Source organism: Arthrobotrys flagrans (assembly GCF_004000055.1).
Source record: "Arthrobotrys flagrans strain CBS H-5679 chromosome Unknown unitig_3, whole genome shotgun sequence".
NCBI classification, from domain to species: Eukaryota; Fungi; Ascomycota; class Orbiliomycetes; order Orbiliales; family Orbiliaceae; genus Arthrobotrys; species Arthrobotrys flagrans.
The window spans coordinates 3291936-3309861 of record NW_027137547.1 but is presented as its reverse complement, the minus strand read 5'-3'; the positions used below and the strand labels follow the sequence as shown (position 1 = coordinate 3309861).

Here is a 17926-nt window from a genome sequence, read left to right as displayed (position 1 = left end):
CGGGACGTCTAGATCCGCTTTTTTTTTTTTTTTTTACTAAAACATACGAATGGGTAAAACCTGTGGGGTTGCTGTTAACTGTTGAGTGACTTTTTCCTTCTCGCGATATCGGGCGATGGGGTTGGTTGGGTTCAGGCGGTTCTGGCTTCTGGGGGAAACATCCTTGGACCCCGGCCGGTTGTATCGCCAGAAAAGATCGGTTCGATACATGTTATAGATCGAGTTGTCGTCGAAAGAAGCTTGGTTGGGTTCCAGTTTCCCGAAATCCCTGTCGTCAGTACCTTAACCGCTACCCGTAACCTTTTCCCCCGGGGTTTAGCTCGATCAAGTGAAGAACTTCAAGCGTTACATATAACACCTGTAATCACGATATACTTCTGTAGACGAGTTGTGCTTATAATAACCCCGTGTAATATATTTAAACAAGAAACACCTCTAACCATTACCGGCCGAACCGAAGCCTTTAACTGATAAAAAAAGGATTTTGAATCACCTATCGATTTTAGCGTATACAATCCTACATCATTCCGTTCTCATCCCTAGCTTAGCTTATACTATCTTAACTTGGGTTGTAGCAATAAGTTTCTCGTTGATTCAGTAATTAGAATTTAATCTTATAGCGACTTGTGATTCACAAGTAACAAATAGGATGTGCAGAATAAAAACTCCCGAGTAAAGGTTCATGCGTGAATGAGATCAGTGGTAGGCCAGAAGGCAATGGAAAGGGAATAAAACCCTCGTAAGGGTCCTCCCGTATATGTATTCCAAAATCGTACTAGTACTTTGAGTAGTAAAATGAAATGTAGAAAAAGGTGGTAAAAATATGTACGGTGAGAAGAAGAAGAGGACTAGTAGAACCAGGATTTGAAGACATCCCAAGCAAAGTTAAGAAGACAGAACAACCGCCCCAGGAAACTAAAAAAAAAAAAAGGCTTGATGCAAACGGAAAGGAAGTGGAAAATGCAATGCAGCTGAAAACCGAAGCAAAACGAGGAACACCAACGCCGGTTTTTTGATGTTATGATGCTGGCAAAAAAGAAGAAAGATGTGTTCCAAAAATAACCCCCATTAAGATTCGTAGCACAATGAAGACGTAAAGAAAGAGCGGTGAATGGAATGTTGGGTCACGTGACGGTGACCCACGATTGGATCGATGCTGGTTGGTCGATAATGTAAGGGTGGGGTTGAAAGGGCAAAGCAAAACACAATTCGCTAAATAACGAAAGCAAAATGAAAATATGCAAGGAGGGTATTGAGGATTTTGTTCGGACAAAAAAAAAAAAAAAAAAAAAGGATGCAGGTAGGTACTAGGTTGGAGTGCTTGTTGATCGAAGCGCGACAAGGTCATGGAGGGGATCACATGGCGATGGCGATCCCGTTAAGAGTTGCTGGTGTCGGCGTATCCATACGCGAATCGATGTCGCCGTATCCGCCAGCTAGGTTTCTCGCAAAAACCTTTTGTAGGCGATCCTCCTGCTCACCCCAGCGTGCAGCGACGTGCTTGATGGCCGTCTCGACCTGGTCCTCGGTCAGACTCAACCCTTTATCAGAATCGTGTGAGCTTCGACCCGTGAGACTTCGCAAAGAACGAACGCTGCGGCGTCTATCGACATTGGAAAAGCCGGCGAGAACCGAGAGCCTGCTAGATGGTGGCTCCGGCGCATCGACTGTTTTATTCAGATCGTTGCGGAGCTTATCGAGCTGTTCCTTTCTGTCTCGCTCCATGCCCGGTAATGCAAGGATGGAGTTGTTTTCGCTGCAAGAAGCTGCCAATGCGGTGTAACCTTGAAGGTTAATACTATTGTTGCCGCAATGTATTTCTTGTAGGGAGGTATTCGACTCAAGCATTTTGGCGATAACCATGGCCCCCTGTGGCCCAAGGCGTTGTTCTATTAAGACATCGTTAGCATTATCACCGTCGAAAAAAAGGGGATACACGGGAACCTACGTTCAACTTTTAGGACCTTCAATGTTTTGTTTTGGGCCAAGGTGTCAAAGGCTTTGTTGAGTCTAGCGCCAAGTCGTCCATCTTCGATGCGTCCATAGCCACCTGAGATATCAAGAACTTTCAGTGTCTCATTCCTCGCGAAGAGCTCACCAAAAGCATTGATGGTGTCATTGTTAGCATCGGTGGGAAGATAGACACGAGAGAGGTCGAGATATTCGATGGCTTTGTTGACGGTGATAGCTTTGATCAGCTTTCGGAACATCTCCTCGTCTGGATAATCAACGTTGCTGATTGTCAGGTATCTCGGAGATAGACCCTTCTTGATTGCGTCGACTAGCTTGTTATGATCAGGCGTAATTTGGAGGCGATTGACGAAAAGGTGGAGATTGCGGATTTTGCCGTCTTCCCGAGCCAAACATCCCAACAGTACAGCCAGATCACCTGCTTTGAGACCGCAATCATTAAGATTCAGTCTGGTGAGGCATTCTGAAGCCGGGCTGTTTAGATAGGCTGAAAGGGCGTCCACGGAAGCTCCGTTAATCGGCGTCCCACTGAGGTCGAGTTCCTGGAGCCGCCATTTGATCAAGATCTCCTCCGGGATTAGGGCATGCCCCTCCCTCGCCGGCCGAGATAGAAATGTGTTCACCGAGAGTGAAGACTCGGCTCGGAAATTTCCTGGCTTGTAACCACCGCTCAATGTCGACTCGGGGGTTCTAGGCAATGGGATTTGAAGGGATATCGATCGATTGAATGAAGGTCGGATCGGAGATGTATTTTTGGGGTAGCTGTGGCCATGGTCGCCGCCAACTGCAAGCTTCAGGTTGGCGAGTCTAAGGCATCGCATGCCCGGGAAAGCTTGCAGCAGTTCACAGAGGGGGTTCAAGTTCGACGTATTGAGTCGTCCTGGATTTCCTCCGATATCCAAACCTTCCAGAGTCTTAAACTGGGCTGCCAGCGATTCCAAAATCAAATGAATGGATCGTTCACTCAGACCGCACCTAGCAATCTCGAGCCCTCGAATGTGGCAGGTCTTATCCACGGCGGCGTCCACAATCCAGGCAATATCAGCCTGATCAAGCGCGAGTCCGGAGAAAATGATCCAATCCACGTTAGTCAATCCCTTCTTGCAGAGCGGCAAGATGGCTTCGACAATTTCGCAGCCGGTTTCGACTTCATCGTGATCATCGTCTTCGGTTTGGGCTCTGGGAGGGTCCAGACACCGTGTAAAGTCGAGTCGGCGCAACCGTGCGCTACATGCCGCAATCGCTCTTAGTTCGAGTACAAGGAGCGATCGTTTTTGGCCCCTGGTGTTTAGTTTTCGCCCGGATCGTGTTCTATACGGCTCCATATCGCTGCCATACCCATCAAAGGTTCCTTTCAGTGGTTGGAGACTAACACCAGAAAATGATATCGATCCGAACGATTCATTCCATCTTAAAGATCTCATGACCGCGAGAAGCTCTGGGACCGAATACTTCATCCTTCTAGGGTGATTGGGCGGCAAAAGCTGAAATTTCGGGCCATCCTCGGTATTAGCAATTATCTTATAATTGATAATATTGATGTCGACGTCATATGATGCACCTGTGACACATCGTTAGTTTACACGTTCTAGAACAACTGGCTTTAAAGATTGTACACTTACAATAGGCTGCCAGAGTTCTAGAAAAGCACAGGTAGCCTTCATCGTAGTCGATATCAGGGAAAGGTTGGTCGAGGAGCTTTTCTGGGATGTTTAGGGTGAACGAAGGTTCTGACCACTGAGGCCGAAGAAAATCCGCGGCATGTCTGATGGTTTGGATGATCTGAGCGGCACACGAAGAAGCCAAATGGACCGTTTGGTACGGTTTGCACGGGGAGCGGAACTTAAGTGTGAAGGAGTCGTCCGTTTCCGAATTCATATTCAGAGCGCACAATGTCAGGATTCCGAACGTGGTGAGCATTCCAGGAGAATTGAGGGAAGACGAGCTCTTCTGGTTTGCTCCCTTCGGTATCGGAAGCAGGTGGATCTTATGGATCCCCACAGCCAAATAGCATATCGTTGTTGCGTTCTTTTGGATATCTTCGGAAGAACCCGAAATTCTGGCTTGACTGCGATCGGACTTTCGATGAACGACCCGAAATATCATGACGTTATCAGGTGAATAGTCGTGCTCGTCCCTGAGTCTCTTCGAAACATAATCCACGACTTTTCCGGCAAACGGGAGTGTTGTATATGTTGGAAGTCGCACTGTCCTGCACAGAGCTCGCAGCCATTGGTCAACCTCTGATTGATTTGAGAGTTGCAACACAGTCGAAGTGGCGGCTCCAGTGATTTCGTCAAGGTGGTCGACTTGAATAAAGTACTTGTCGGTCTCGTGAACGGCAACGATTTGGTTCAGGTGGATGATGATTTGGTCCTGTTGAACCTCGCCAGTACTAGGTGCAAAAGAAGTACTTCGGTTACCTGCGACACGGAAGCTCAGATGCAACCTGCCACTTCCCGTCAGCGTCTTTCTTCAACAACAAATGTTCCTTTTTTTTTTTTTCTTTCTCGGTCTAAACTTACTGCGGGAACACTTCTACCGCCTTTCCCTGATTCCTAAATCTGAGCAAGTGAGTGTCTGTCAAAACCAGATATTCCCGTTTGCTGCTAAACCTTCTCATGAAATTATTCGCTGACACCACTTCACCAGCAAAGACAATTACCGATGTCCGAGCATTCTTCGTCAAGAAATCGGGTTCGTCAAAGAGCGACGACGCTGCAGTAGACGTCGAAACTGTCGACGTCCCCGGCGATGAAGGTTCATATGATCTCGGAGTGGTTGCCAACGAAACCGGACGTGTCGTCACCTTGGGACGAGGCGGAAGCGGCCGATTCAGATCTATTGGAGCGGACGGTTTGCCTTCTTGAAAGGTCTGAGCACGGATTATGGTCCCGGTTCCAACGACACCACTCTGGTAGGATATCGGCCTTTTTTTGGAGATGAGTTTGGCTGTGTACTGGGCTGCAGGTTTTGGATTCGATGAAGGCTTTGAGAAAATGGCGAACGATTTCCGTCGAGAGGAAGGGTCGAATGGCTGCATAGTGGCGGTTGCCATGTCGGAAGGATATCGAAATGGGATTAAATAATTTCTTGTTTGTAGGACAATTCCACAGGCCCTACGAGGCCTGCCTGTCGTCTGTTTGTTTTGGAATATGGCAACGGTAATGGTAATGTCGTAAGGCCGAAGACGAAGAGGATCAAAGAACCGCCGTGGGAATGTCACTGGGATGGCTGGCAGTTGGTCGCTTTTGGCATGGAGGGCAAGATAGGACAGACGCTACAGGGATGCAATCATAAAACTCATGAAAGGATAAAGCTGACTGGTGATGATGATATGATGCTGAAGCTCTACAGACTTAGGGAAGGTGAAACAAAAACGAAAGACACAAATGCAAGAAAGACAGACGGTGCTACCAACGGTGTGAGGAGGAGGAGAAGAGTTAGTTGTGATGTTTGAGGATTGATTGATTGATGATTATGGCGATGAAACGGAAAGCGGAGGCTGCTTGAGGTTGATGTTAAGTTGAGGTTAATCAATCGATAGCAGGGTTATTTGTTGGTTGTTGTTGTTGGTGAGGTTATAATGGGCTAAGAGGCCTGAGGTGAATTGGGGGGTTCGAAAGTGTTGTGTTTTAGATGGAGAAATCGATGACGAAGGAAATGACCAGGGCTGTTTATCCGCCACGCAAAAAATAGAAACTGGCAGGTAAAACTACTCTCGACGGCCTCAGTTCGCGGTAAGCTAGCTACTGGCGCTGGGTTAGCTGTGGTACCGGTACGGCCAGCCAAGTATGTAGTAGCCTCGAATAGGGTCGACGGCAAGCAGGAATTCGAATGTCCTGTAAGTATATGTATGGACGTATGCATGCAATGTATGTTTGGTAACTCCAAGGAAGCTATCGCCAATCCGGAAAGGGCCCCGATTGCCAAAGAATTCGAAAACCTTCAAGATTCAATCCGAAAGAAAGGTGCAAAGGGAAAAAAAAAGTACGTCGTGTCGTAGACGGGTTCCCGGGTCCCGTCTAAAAAGAAATTTCGAATTCAAAACAATGCAATCCTAATTCTTTTCCCTCTCTCGCTTCCTCTCTTGTCGGAGACGTATGTTTGAGGGGCAATGCCGCCTTTTCTCGTTATTTGAAATTAGGCCGGTGCAGCAGAACGTACAGGCCTTGTCGTGTCTCTGAATGTCCACTCTTAACCAGCTTAACTCCAGGTCGTCGCTTACAAGCAGGTTAACTTGCAGCTGAACCCACCTGCACACTCTTTCCCCTGCAATTGCACTTGCTCTTTTAACCTCCAAATTAATTAAATTCCGTCCGTCAAAGAAATTTTTTTATCGAACTCGGTCGAAAATCTGTTGATACGATGAGAAAATAAAAATTGTTGAAAACGTCTAGAGCAAGAACAAAAAGAAGGAGAAGAGGTTACAGATATGGAGCAGATATGTGGGATGTATTGAAAGAGAAACGAGCAATGACCCGAACTCCGCAAACCTTGCACCGATCCGTCAGTGAGGGGAGGGAAATAGCTGAGAGGAAGTAATCAATCGAATCGCAATTTTAATTTTTTTGTTTTGTTTTTTTGATCCGATGCAATGATGCCGTTCTTCAGGTATTTGGCGATTCGATTTCGATCTGTTCGTATTCGCCGTGGACCCTGTCTTATCCCACCCCAAGGTAAAGTGCCAGGGTAATCAATGGAAAGAAACAAAAGGGAGCTCGAAGCCCAAAAAATGTGGGACTGTATTCTATATAAAAATAAATAAAATAAAAAAAAGACTTTTAGACTCGGTACTGGAAGGTTGAATAAAAGAAGAGGGCCGGTTGGCGAAATACCACTCTTTTCTACGGACCCTATTATTTTTTTGTCTCGCGACTGACGTTACGTTTATTTACCTTGCTTCTTCACCAAGAAAAAGAACAACAATGCAATGCTCTTGTCAAAGTCCAAGCTAGTGTCGGGACTCTGCGGCGTTCCTTCTATGCGAGATTTCGGGGTGATTGAGGTTTCACTGCCCCAAGTACATACTTCACTTCAGTGCAGTGCGACCTCCGATGATTGTCCCCAATGAACACCTACTTGCTTTTTGTTTTTAGATGTGCCCTTTCGTTCTGTGGGTCCCTGGTCGATATGTGTGTCTTCTCTTTTGGGCCTGATGCGGCTGGAACAAAGGAAAAACTAATAAAACGGATGGCGCTCGCTCACAAAATGTTGGTGTCTGCCTCTCGATGTGCGTCCGTATATGTATGTGGGGGCCGGGCCAAGCTGGGAACAATGTGCGCCTCCTCTGCTTGCCATTGGCAGGAGATGTAACTTGACTGGGGATTAGACGATGCAAGGCATGAAAACTGCACCCCCGTCAATGTCAGTCAACTTTTTTGCTATTCCTTTCGTTTGTGGCCGCTTGCGAAATGTTGTGATCTTCTTGCTCAATCCGGCGATCCAAAAGCTCTTCAAATGCTAGCTACGAGCTAGTGGGTGAATTCGAATGTTTAGCGTCGGTTCAGTGATGGTGATGTTCCACCCCGTCGCTGTCGCATATATTTGGCTCAAAAGTTAATCCAAAGGAAAAACTTTGCAGCACTATACTCCAATCAGGCACGGTCCATCAAAGCATCGGCTGACATCTACAAAACATGTGTGGAAATAAAATCAGGGACTTCATCGATGGGTCAAAACATACCTCGTCTGATGTAGCAATGTAGCCGTTCGCATTCACTCAGCTTCCGGCGGGGACGTGCACTCTCGATAACACTCCAACGAAACTCTACGGCGCAAGTGAAAGGGTCTGATTGGGAGTCTCCTCCACAGATAAAAAGGGTCATCAGATCGTGGGATTACTTTTTTCGTAGTTTCAAAGTCGAGGTTCAACCTCGCACGTCATCGTTTCAAGTTTAATTGAATCCGCGCTCAATTATCCCGATCCTTAACCGATAGAGGGGCACTCCGATGCCTCGTAATCTGGAACTTCTAAGTGCATCTAATTATCCGGTCCGAGCGAGCACTTAAAAAACAGATCTATCATACCAGTTGATATGATACAGAGCAAGAATTCTATCCCGGTTATAAACATTCAAGATCTTAATCGTCCGATTTCTTTTTTTGGTTTTCCTTTGCATGGTAGTGCGGCGACCTCGTCTCGTACAACACCATGGCACACGGCTGACGAGCCGACCACGACATTTGATCCATATCCAAGGATGCACAAGAAATAGCCCCATTGAAAAAATATTTTTCCGATCGAACCATCCAGAAATGTGCCTCAGAACCTGATCTACCAGCCTTGCCATCCGTTCCAGTCTTCCGACTCCGGTGTAAACACCTCAAATCTTCACAGGCAGCCAGAAATTTGATCCGAGATTATGTCATGTCATGTCATGTTCATCCCTCAGATCGATAATAAGCCTGAATCGCCATAGCCTGTTTCTCTTGATTCGAGTGGACCTACCGGAGGAGGACAGGAACTGAACGGGATCCTCCAATCCCGAACCTTAAAGAACAAAACAGTCCAAGAAAACGGTTCATGCTGCAGAATGCAAGCATGTATGTAGCCCAGGCCACTTCCTTTTCTGTACCCGGGCCAAGCACAAGCCACGGCGAACCGCTTAACCGAAAAAAATAAAAAATAAAAATAATTTATAACGAAGCCAGTCACATAACAGCTGTCGTATATCTAGGCCAGCATTGAAGTGTAGATCTTACGAATCTCGAATATCGCGTTGGCAATCCCCACCGTGCTTGGAAGAGGAGTATACAGGGGACCTTGTTCCACCGTGATCTTCAGAATTTCCAACCGCTTTAGTACTTTCAAAATACTAACGGTCATGTGTAAAAAAACGGTCTCGAAGATCCCCCATTGATGCATTCCTGCACCATCCTAGGAATCTCTATGCTTTCACAAGCTTAAAACATATGAACGAGAGCAAATAATCAACCTTCAAACTTAGTTACAACAACTATCCGTCCATCGACGTCACCATTCCAACATCTCAATCACGCTTGTTGGGGAGGCTGGTCCAGACAGGGACATGGGCTCTGTTCGGTGCAATCACCGATCTAATCGAACCACCAAAAAGCTCCTCAGCTTTCCGTCCAGCCCCCGCAAAATGCAACTTCCCACTATGCGACGGAGTGGCAGAGACATCATAGAAATTTGATAATATAGTGTGGGGACTTATCATGATTGATAATACGATATGATATTCTTAGCCCCTAACACCAGGCCGTCCGATTCCACCCTCAATCACAGAAACCGGCAATTCTGAGGCAAATTCCTGTGGATTCGAGACTGCTAAGCTCCGTAACTACAGAGTAGCTATAATGTTAGTTCTGCTACGACTGCATGCAGCTGCTCCTTAACTAAACATCCATCGCTCGATCCATCTTCCAACCACAAAACAACCCGAAAACAGAGTAAATTCTCCCCTTCGGATCTTTTTTTCTTGCCGAATCACACCTTCACATTTACATACTGCCGAGTTGCTCTCTCCAAGATCTAGCAAGTAAAGTACATGTGTATGTGTACAAGTGTACATACTGCAAAAGCACACCACTTTGCATTCTCATCCTGCAGGGAGTCGAAAGACGTGATTCGACCAACAAAACACCAAAAAAAACACCTGCATGAAGCGAAGACCACGCGCGCCTAGAGAAACAACAACAAAAACAACACGAAATATGGCGACAGGGGCACGTTGTTTCGTGTTACCCGAAACACAAGTCCAAAGTGGTACTCTGTGGGTCCAAAGTGACAGCGAACAGACGGATGCCATGTACCTGTACATACCTGCACACGCCAAACCCATCTGCCACCTCAAATATCCGCTCAATTAGCTTCTAAAATAGCGTAAGCCTTACACATTTCACCAGAGCTAAAGAGCGACGCAGATCATCAATTCTGGACCTATAAGTCACCATCTTTGATACTATTGACGTGTCCGTGGCTTGGGAATTTTATGCTGTCGCTGCAATTGCATGCAAGAGAAAGCAGATATACATAAGTGCATTGCAGGGTCTACCCTTTTTTCCCTCCACTTTTTTTTTACTTTTTCTCTCCGCAAAGAAGTCGATCTCGCATTCAGCTACCAAATATCGACATGGAAGGCCTCATCGCTACCAGAGCCAATGACTTCTCTGCAGGAACAAATGTACAGGGATATTTCTTTGAAGATGTGAGAAAATTATATGTACAAGTAGGTGAAAAGCTGAAATTATCAGCTAGTCCCAATATCAATATCTTAAGCGAGTTCAATATGTGCACGGATGGCAGTCTACTCTAGATCGTACCCCAGTCGTCAAAATATTTACAACAGAAAGGAAAAAAAAAATACTGCTTTATAATACAAGTTATTTACAGATATTATACAATCCCTTCCTAATCTAACTAGCCGATGACAAAGCTAGCCCCCCAAATTCCGGTCGAGCCTTACGACCTACTCCTGTACACCACAACATCACCTTCCTCGTCTTCCTTCCTCTGCTGAGCCGCATACCGCTCACCTTGCAGTGAAAGTTTTTTCAAGTGCTGCATGAATGTACTCTTCCAGTTGGCATCAAATTCTATACCTTCTTTCTTTCGCCTTTTGATTTGCGAAAGAGTCTTGGTGGCCGCTTTTTGATCCATATCCAAGAAGGCGTAATTGACGGACCAGACGTCTTTAGCGTCTAGAGTCGTCGGGCGGTCAACTTTATTACCGTTAACTGTGCTTTGGGCGACGAGGACTTGAACGAACGGGCCATCATCGGCCGCTGGAGTTTTAGCAGCATCATCGGTTGCAGAATTTTCGGCTATCTCTTCTGTGGTCGATTCGTCGTCGCTTTCTGCGGGTTCTTCCGCTGCATTCTCCGTCGCAGGCTCAACTGCCCCCTCCGTAGAACCATCTGTCTTAGGTGCAGCTAAGTACTCCCAGCCGGATTTGCCTTCTGCTAGAAGCCTTGCGTCACGCTCCGGGTCAACCAGCTTTTCACCTTCTACCGTCACAGACTCCAGCATTTCTTTGCCCTCCTGGAGTGCCGAAAGAGTGTTTTGGGCCTCTTCTTTGTCCTCCTCAATTATTTCTTCCGTAGCTGCTTCGGTTGGAGTTTTGACCGCGGAGATTTCTTCAATTTCCATTTCTTCTGCCTCTACCGGGGGGTTGTTCCGTCGCGGCCCCATGGCGTCAAGGCCGGGAGGTCGGGAAGACTTTCTTATCTGATCTAGAACAACGTTTATGTCTGCCTCCCGCTCTTGGGAAGCAGCGATCTCTTCTTCCGTGATAGGCTCCGCGGCGAAATAAAGGAATGGCATCGCCGACTCCCTCGTCTCGAACCATAATCGAAGTGACTATAGCTATTAGTATGTATTGCACCCATGATCCATAGGAAGAAACATAGCCATACCTGTTCCGGATACTTCTGAGTAGCTCTATCCAAAGCCTCATTCAACAGTTTCAAACTCAGCTTGAATTCCTGGTCTCCGATCTCCGGGCTCCCATGTAACGCTTCGTCCATCTCATCGATGCTGATATACTGGAACCCAAAGATTCGCTTTGTATTGTGATATGCCACGAAACAGCCGTCCATACGTCCCATTCTCACTTGTAAAGAATACTTCATGAACGCTGACCGTATGAGGTCGTAGTATTCACGCTCGAATGATTCAAATTGTCCATCAGCTGTTTTAATCTGGTATCCCCATCCGACTGCTGGCTCTGCTGCGTTCATTCGGATACTAATGACGCCTCGTGTTTTTAAGTCAAAGACACCGGTTCCGGGTAACCTATCATCATGTGCATCCAACTGAGATCTAAACAATAGATCGCCAAAGCCGGTATAGTGGTATCGTTCTCGTGCATTTTTCACTTCCTCCGGAATCTCATGTGACGCCGATTTGTGGTATTTTCGGAATACCTCGGGTGGGAGTGTCAACATCTTTTCCATCGAACGACCCAAAAATAGCAAGATGGTCTCCATGCTGTCTACTTCTTTGTCTTGATCTATGGCGTATATTCCGTCCTTCCACCGAAGAACCACGGAAACTGGTAACCGGGACAGCCTTGTAAAGTTCTCGCTTTCGGCCACGAATCCCTTCGAAAGCATCTTGACGTTGATAGGTCGCCACCGGGAGAGGAGATAGTGGAGATGTGATAGAATTGAGGTCATACTAGACGTTGAACCGACGTATTTCCTCTTGGATTCCCGGGCGAGGTCGATAAGAGTCGTATCCTTGGATGAAGTGACGTAGTCACCAAGTGCGTCAAAGTCGAATTCATCGACAGGCATGATGCTGTCAAGGTAGGGATCGAAATTATAGACTCGCGATCTCGGGTCTCGAAGAAAAGTCACCCCCGGACTATTGTTTCGAAGGTTAGCCATATATCGCAAAGTTGAGGCCACAATACTCTCCGATTTTCATACTTAAACAAGACACGGTCCAGTCCATGACTTAGAGGCCGAAGTTCAACGTTTTGTTCGAGGTCGATTGCTGGCATAGAGTCAGTTGGATGATTTGATATTCGTCACGTAACCGTAGGTGTTTATACATACGCTGGAGTTGGAAATCTTTCGCGCTAATCGTGGTAGCATCAACTTCCAATTTCTTTTCCTTTGCGCTTTTCCGTGATTTCTTTTCCTTCTTTTCGGTTTCTTTCGAGCCTTCTTGCGCTTCGTTTCCCAATACTTCCCCGCCAGCGTCGCCAGTGACCTTACCAGGAGCCTTGTCGGTTGCTCCATTGGCTGCCTCTGAAGGCGATGTGGTGAGTTCGCCCTGAGTGGCCGTATCGTTGGTCTCCGGATTTGCTTCCTTTCCTGTTGACTCTTGCGGGGACTCAACTTTCGCTATCAACGGGTAATATAATGCATCGTTTTTAGCTAGTTGCTGTGATACCTCAAACCACGAATTTGCCTTCGCCGTATTCACTTTCATTTTTTCCATCGTTTCCTTCATGGCGGTGTGCATTAACATGAGGCTCTCACTAGTAATAGCCATCCTGCTCACTGACGGCCACGTGTGGGGCGTCATCGTAAATAACTTTGCCGCATCGTATATCTCCTGAGCTCTTTTCAACTGCCTCTCTTCTTTATTCGCTACCAACGAAGCGGTTTTAGGCCCCCTTTTTTCTACGATTTTGTTTTTCTTCTTGTATTCAGCATCTTTCCTTAGCTTCGCCGCTGTCCTTGTTCTAGTCGCTATAAATTCTTCCAACTTCTGCACGAATTTTACGTGCTGTTTTCGCTTCTTTTCAATGACTCTCTGTCTATCCTCGTCCGACATTGTATCTTCCATCGGGAGGGCCCCCTTCTTCCGTTTCCCCACCGCTTTGAAAGTGACTTCTCGCTGTGGAAAAGATTCCTGCTCAAGATCTGGGAGCAGAAGAGACGCAGACTGGTGGATTTGACAAGTGCGACAGATCCATGGTGATCGCTGCTTCATGAAGGGCCGCAAACCGGCCCTGGTTAAGGAACTTTTCATCCTTAACATCGTTCCCGTGCAAGCTGCCGCTTACCTGGGAGGGCAGGACCTCGAATGTGCTTATTTGATGGAGTGGGCTGTCGGCTCTAGCTTGGAGGCCGATGAAGAAAAAGAGTTGATGCTGCAGCTGCGGCAATTGGGATATCTTGAAAACGAGCATTGATATTAGCACTTTCTGCCGAGAGTATGTTCAAAAACTGTAATATACCAACTCACCACCCTATAAAACAAACTATAGCGATTGGATACACTAAAATAGCGATTTGTGATGATATTGATGCATATCGATACTATGAACCTCAGGATCCTTGGAGCCTCTTTTCACTTGCATGTCCAAAAGAAGAGCCTGCAAGAAATTTTTCGTTTGGCCGAAATCTCGGGTAAGTTTCCTGATTGGGACAGAAAACTACAGCATCGTTTGAGGCTTGGCGTTCAAATCTACATTGCGTTGATGTGTTGGGCCTTCTCAAGATATCACATTCGGTCGAATTACAACTCCGACGTTGGAACAGTAAATGCGCAGTTCAGGTTGGGATATACAGCTGTAACGGGAATACCATCTACTCGGTTCAGGAATTATAAATCTACCCAGCTCGCCTGTTTTTTCATTTCTGATTGACGAAGGTGCATAATATCAGTTTCGAAAGTCATATCTTGGGAATCCCTCGTATGCAATCCCCGCACTTGAAATGATACGCATATGCAACTTCCATTCATAAGCTGCTTCAGATTCTGCTTGATATCCCAAGGTTCTGCAGACGAACAGCTACCCAATATCTTAAAATAATATGATATACGGCTGGCCAATGCACTGGGAAAGCATGGCAGCGGTACCAATTGCCCATAACCCACGGCACCGGCAGGCTGAAAACGATCGCCAAGTCAGCCTTTATACGCTGACTGGCCTGGCCGGTGCGGTAATATGGGCTCCACTTTCTCTCGTATTCTTGCCAGGAGAAATTCACAGCAACAGAAAAAAAAAAAAAAGGTATCATTTCACGTTATTGCATTGCGAACCGACACGGCACAAAGGTTTCGTTTTCGCTAAAGTCAATGGCCCTGGGAGACATACTGGTGTGGGAGATCCCCAAGTGCATACATCTATGTATAATTAGACCATAAAAAGGTTGAGGAAAAAGAAAATGATCAAGTTGAGTTCCTTAATATGTGGTATGTGCGCGGCCTGTGGCCTGCTTTTTGTTTCCCCATGAAATGCACCTTGTCGAGAGCTCATGCGGGTTATAATGATACGATCTAGAGATCATGAGGTATCGACGATTGCTAGGAGGACCTAAAGTGGATACCATCTTTCCAGATAAACGAAGCTATGGAGCTCACGTTTTGGCCGGAGAATATTGTCTTTCGGACAGTTAGCCTTCCCTCTGGCCCGAACTAGCGGAGTATAAACCTGTTCCTGACTCCTGCGATAGAATCTAAAGGATAGATGAGACTTGGTGGAGAAGATATATAATTCACCCAGTGGAAGACGAGTCAAGTCATTGTCGGATGGAAGAGGGAAGAGCCTTGTTCGCGTGCACAAGATATGCCACACCGCTCAGTATTCGCTATGGGACGGCTCCACAAATTACTTGACACGTGCATGCAGTCTGGGTTTTAGCTATTTTGCCGTTAAATTTGTGGTTGTGAATTAGATGGCTTTCCAAGTCATCGAAGGCTAAATAGCTATGGTGCTGCCCGGAACAGCATATTTACCGGCGGCATTCCTAACTTAAAGGTCTTTGGTCTATATCTACCTGATACATACATAAAGTCTTGCTAAAATACCCCCTTGTCCCCACTTTTAAATTTCGCATCCTGCGTGCAGTCTACATATGCTTAGTGATCGCGAGAAATTTTTGCCCGCCGTAATTTAGTTGTGTAGTTATCTGCGATTTGTGATACGAACAAATTTTTTTTGTTGAAAAGGTATGGAAAAGTTCTTCCAGAAATATTCCGTGATACAACAGGAACCGTACATTTGCCACCACAGCGCCGAACGCGAATCTGCTTAGCTTGCTTCACAATCTGCATGTCTCATTGCAGAAGAACTTCCAGAAGGATGGAAAGCTTCGGCTTCGAGAGGGGCGCTCGGGCGCCGCAAGCTTAGGGTGGTGCCCCTGCAAGGTGGGCAAGAAAGCGGCGCACAACCTCTTTCTGGTCTTGGTTCCCAGGTACCGCCGGAACAGCTTTGCGCAACTAACACTCACAGGCTGCAGGCAACTACACGTTACTCTCGATCGAGCTAGAGGTTGTGGGGAAAGATGGCTCGAGCAACCAATTGGCCCCTGTTGCAAGGCTAATCCTAATATCAGCAACGCAACTTGGACGCCCAAGAAAAAAGAGACGAGAAGCATGGCAGTTGGCACTTACAGGAGGGACATGGAAAGCTAACCCGGCTGCATATTCACCACCAATATAAGTGTAAGACTCGTCGACCACCTTGCTTGTCCTTGCTTCTCCGCTCGAGGGATGGGAATCCACCCGGCTGCACCAGGACCAAGTCTGGACAAGAAGGATCCTTCAGACCGCACTATGCTCCCTCAGCGGGTGTTAATCTAGTCCAACGTCACATTATAGTCCACATGACTTTAACAAACAAGATAATTATTTTTTTCTTTCTTATTCCCTTTCATTTGCAGGGTAGATACGACATAACGTGAAATATCTATTTTGTAATAAGCATGCAGAGCCTGGCTGCTGAAATGTTGGATTGGCCCCCCCGGCCTATACTACGCAGTACATACATTTTGTTTCTGCCCTGTTTCCACTTTTAATAGGACCTAGATAGCTGGGTCGGATATATAAAGATATTCCACCCATGAAATATCAATTCTCTCTTTCGTCAGCCAGCTAGTTGGAACTTTAGCACTGTCACTTTACCTGTCGAGTCGCACCAGATTCGACTGCTAGTCCTTAGGGCGTGGGGGTTCTCCTTGAAAGTTCGGCGCACGGTGGAAGCATCTTAGCGTCGAACTGTGAGCTCGGTCCACATATATTTATTTATACATCCGTGTAGCCGCACCATAGAACTCGATCCCAATATCCAAAGGCCCGGCCAATTTCCCGCACTCTTTTTTTCTAAAAAAAATTTATTATTATTCGATGCAAGTTCAAAATATTACGACCATGGAAGGGATACTAACTGTTCCACCGGAAAGGAACTTATTAAGTCGTGGTAACTGGAAGGTACGACATGCAGTTATTTCGAACAGCTATATCAACAGCCTGGGGTTGACATTGCATTTGTAGAATCGATATGTAGTCCTCGGCCCGCGCAAAGTACTCAGCAACACATCCGCCCCGAGAAAGATGTCCGCTGTGGGAGTATCATACGATGATGATTTGGGCAGCGTGGAAGATGTATTCAGTAATCATTCTGAAGACAATTTTCCGTCGAAAATTTCTCCCGATATGAGACTTAGTATATACCGTCAGCGTGTATGTTCCATTTAACTTATTCTCGCCAAGAAACATAAACTGACAAGAAGAGAACAGATGGATCCCGAGCCTATAGTTTCCTACTCGTACGTCGAATTTTACGACACAGTATCCCGTATGGATATCTGAGGCTTACTAACTATGGATTCTAGTCTGGATTGCGTAACTTCATGTTATGTTGGCGATATTGCACACCGAAAAGCATTCTCTTCAATGAGCAAAACGACATATAACCCGCTCTGCCCAACTTTAGTCGTCAACCTTCAACTAGACACAAATCTTTCATCGTCCCGAAGAAAGGGAATAGATAGTCCGACTGCAAGCGTTTCACAATTTTACGAACCCGACGATGGGAAACTTACACTATTTTTCCGATCTGGACCCAAAGATACACCATTAACAATATGGTGCCGAGAAATCCAATCCCATATTCGCTCGACTCACTCTCGACGATCCTCTTCAGTAACGTTTGGAGGCGATAAAGCAATAAGCTCAAGACATTCAGCCTACAGAACTACAGCGTACGATCTAAAGATTGCAGAAGATGAATGGGAAGAGGAACGTGTCGACCATCACCACCATGACCATCCGATGATACCAACGACCAGATCATCAGAAGAATCCGGCGAATCTTCCCGAGGCCCCAGAACGGGTGCACCTCGCCCGATTTCCACTTTAACAATGCACGAATTCGGACCCGGACCTTCTATGAGTAGTAAAAATCAATCGCCCGTCGATCTGCACGGAATGTCGCCAACAGCAGGATCCGAATATATGGCTTGCGCTAGTTTGTCAAGCTCTCCACGAAGAGAAACAATTCTAGACCGAGCTTTCAGCATGAATTATATACCTTCTTCGCCAACTCTTTCCACGAGTTCGCATTTTCTCTCAACGCCGCCTATCAATTCTGTTGCTCGATTTGAAGCTGTTGCCGCAGATCCATCGCTCTCTCGGGATTACAGATACAGCAGCCGCGATGCCGATCCAAGCGTTATGCCAGCTTCTTTCTTCCGATTCGAATAAAAGTTTTTACTCAACCTCCAATCATTCTTTATATTTCAAAAT

At 46.4% G+C, this 17926-nt stretch overlaps 3 protein-coding genes across 3 annotated transcripts; 1 reads left to right on the top strand and 2 right to left on the bottom strand.

The window, feature by feature from the left end:
- Nucleotides 1-1356: 1356 nt before the first annotated feature.
- DFL_002337 (uncharacterized protein) lies at nt 1357-5029 on the bottom strand (the record flags this gene model as incomplete). Its single annotated transcript, XM_067631107.1, has 4 exons — nt 1357-1889; nt 1949-3532; nt 3594-4420; nt 4497-5029. The coding sequence occupies 4 exons, from the start codon at nt 5027-5029 to the stop codon at nt 1357-1359; spliced, it is 3477 nt and encodes a 1158-aa protein (XP_067493685.1).
- Nucleotides 5030-10399: 5370 nt separating this feature from the next.
- Nucleotides 10400-13384, bottom strand: DFL_002336 (uncharacterized protein; the record flags this gene model as incomplete). Its single annotated transcript, XM_067631106.1, has 4 exons — nt 10400-11296; nt 11353-12304; nt 12370-12436; nt 12499-13384. The coding sequence occupies 4 exons, from the start codon at nt 13382-13384 to the stop codon at nt 10400-10402; spliced, it is 2802 nt and encodes a 933-aa protein (XP_067493684.1).
- Nucleotides 13385-16549: 3165 nt separating this feature from the next.
- Nucleotides 16550-17884, top strand: DFL_002335 (uncharacterized protein; the record flags this gene model as incomplete). The annotated part of the gene is made up of 4 exons (XM_067631105.1): nt 16550-16609; nt 16673-16861; nt 16919-16947; nt 17014-17884. The coding sequence occupies 4 exons, from the start codon at nt 16550-16552 to the stop codon at nt 17882-17884; spliced, it is 1149 nt and encodes a 382-aa protein (XP_067493683.1).
- Nucleotides 17885-17926: the final 42 nt, after the last annotated feature.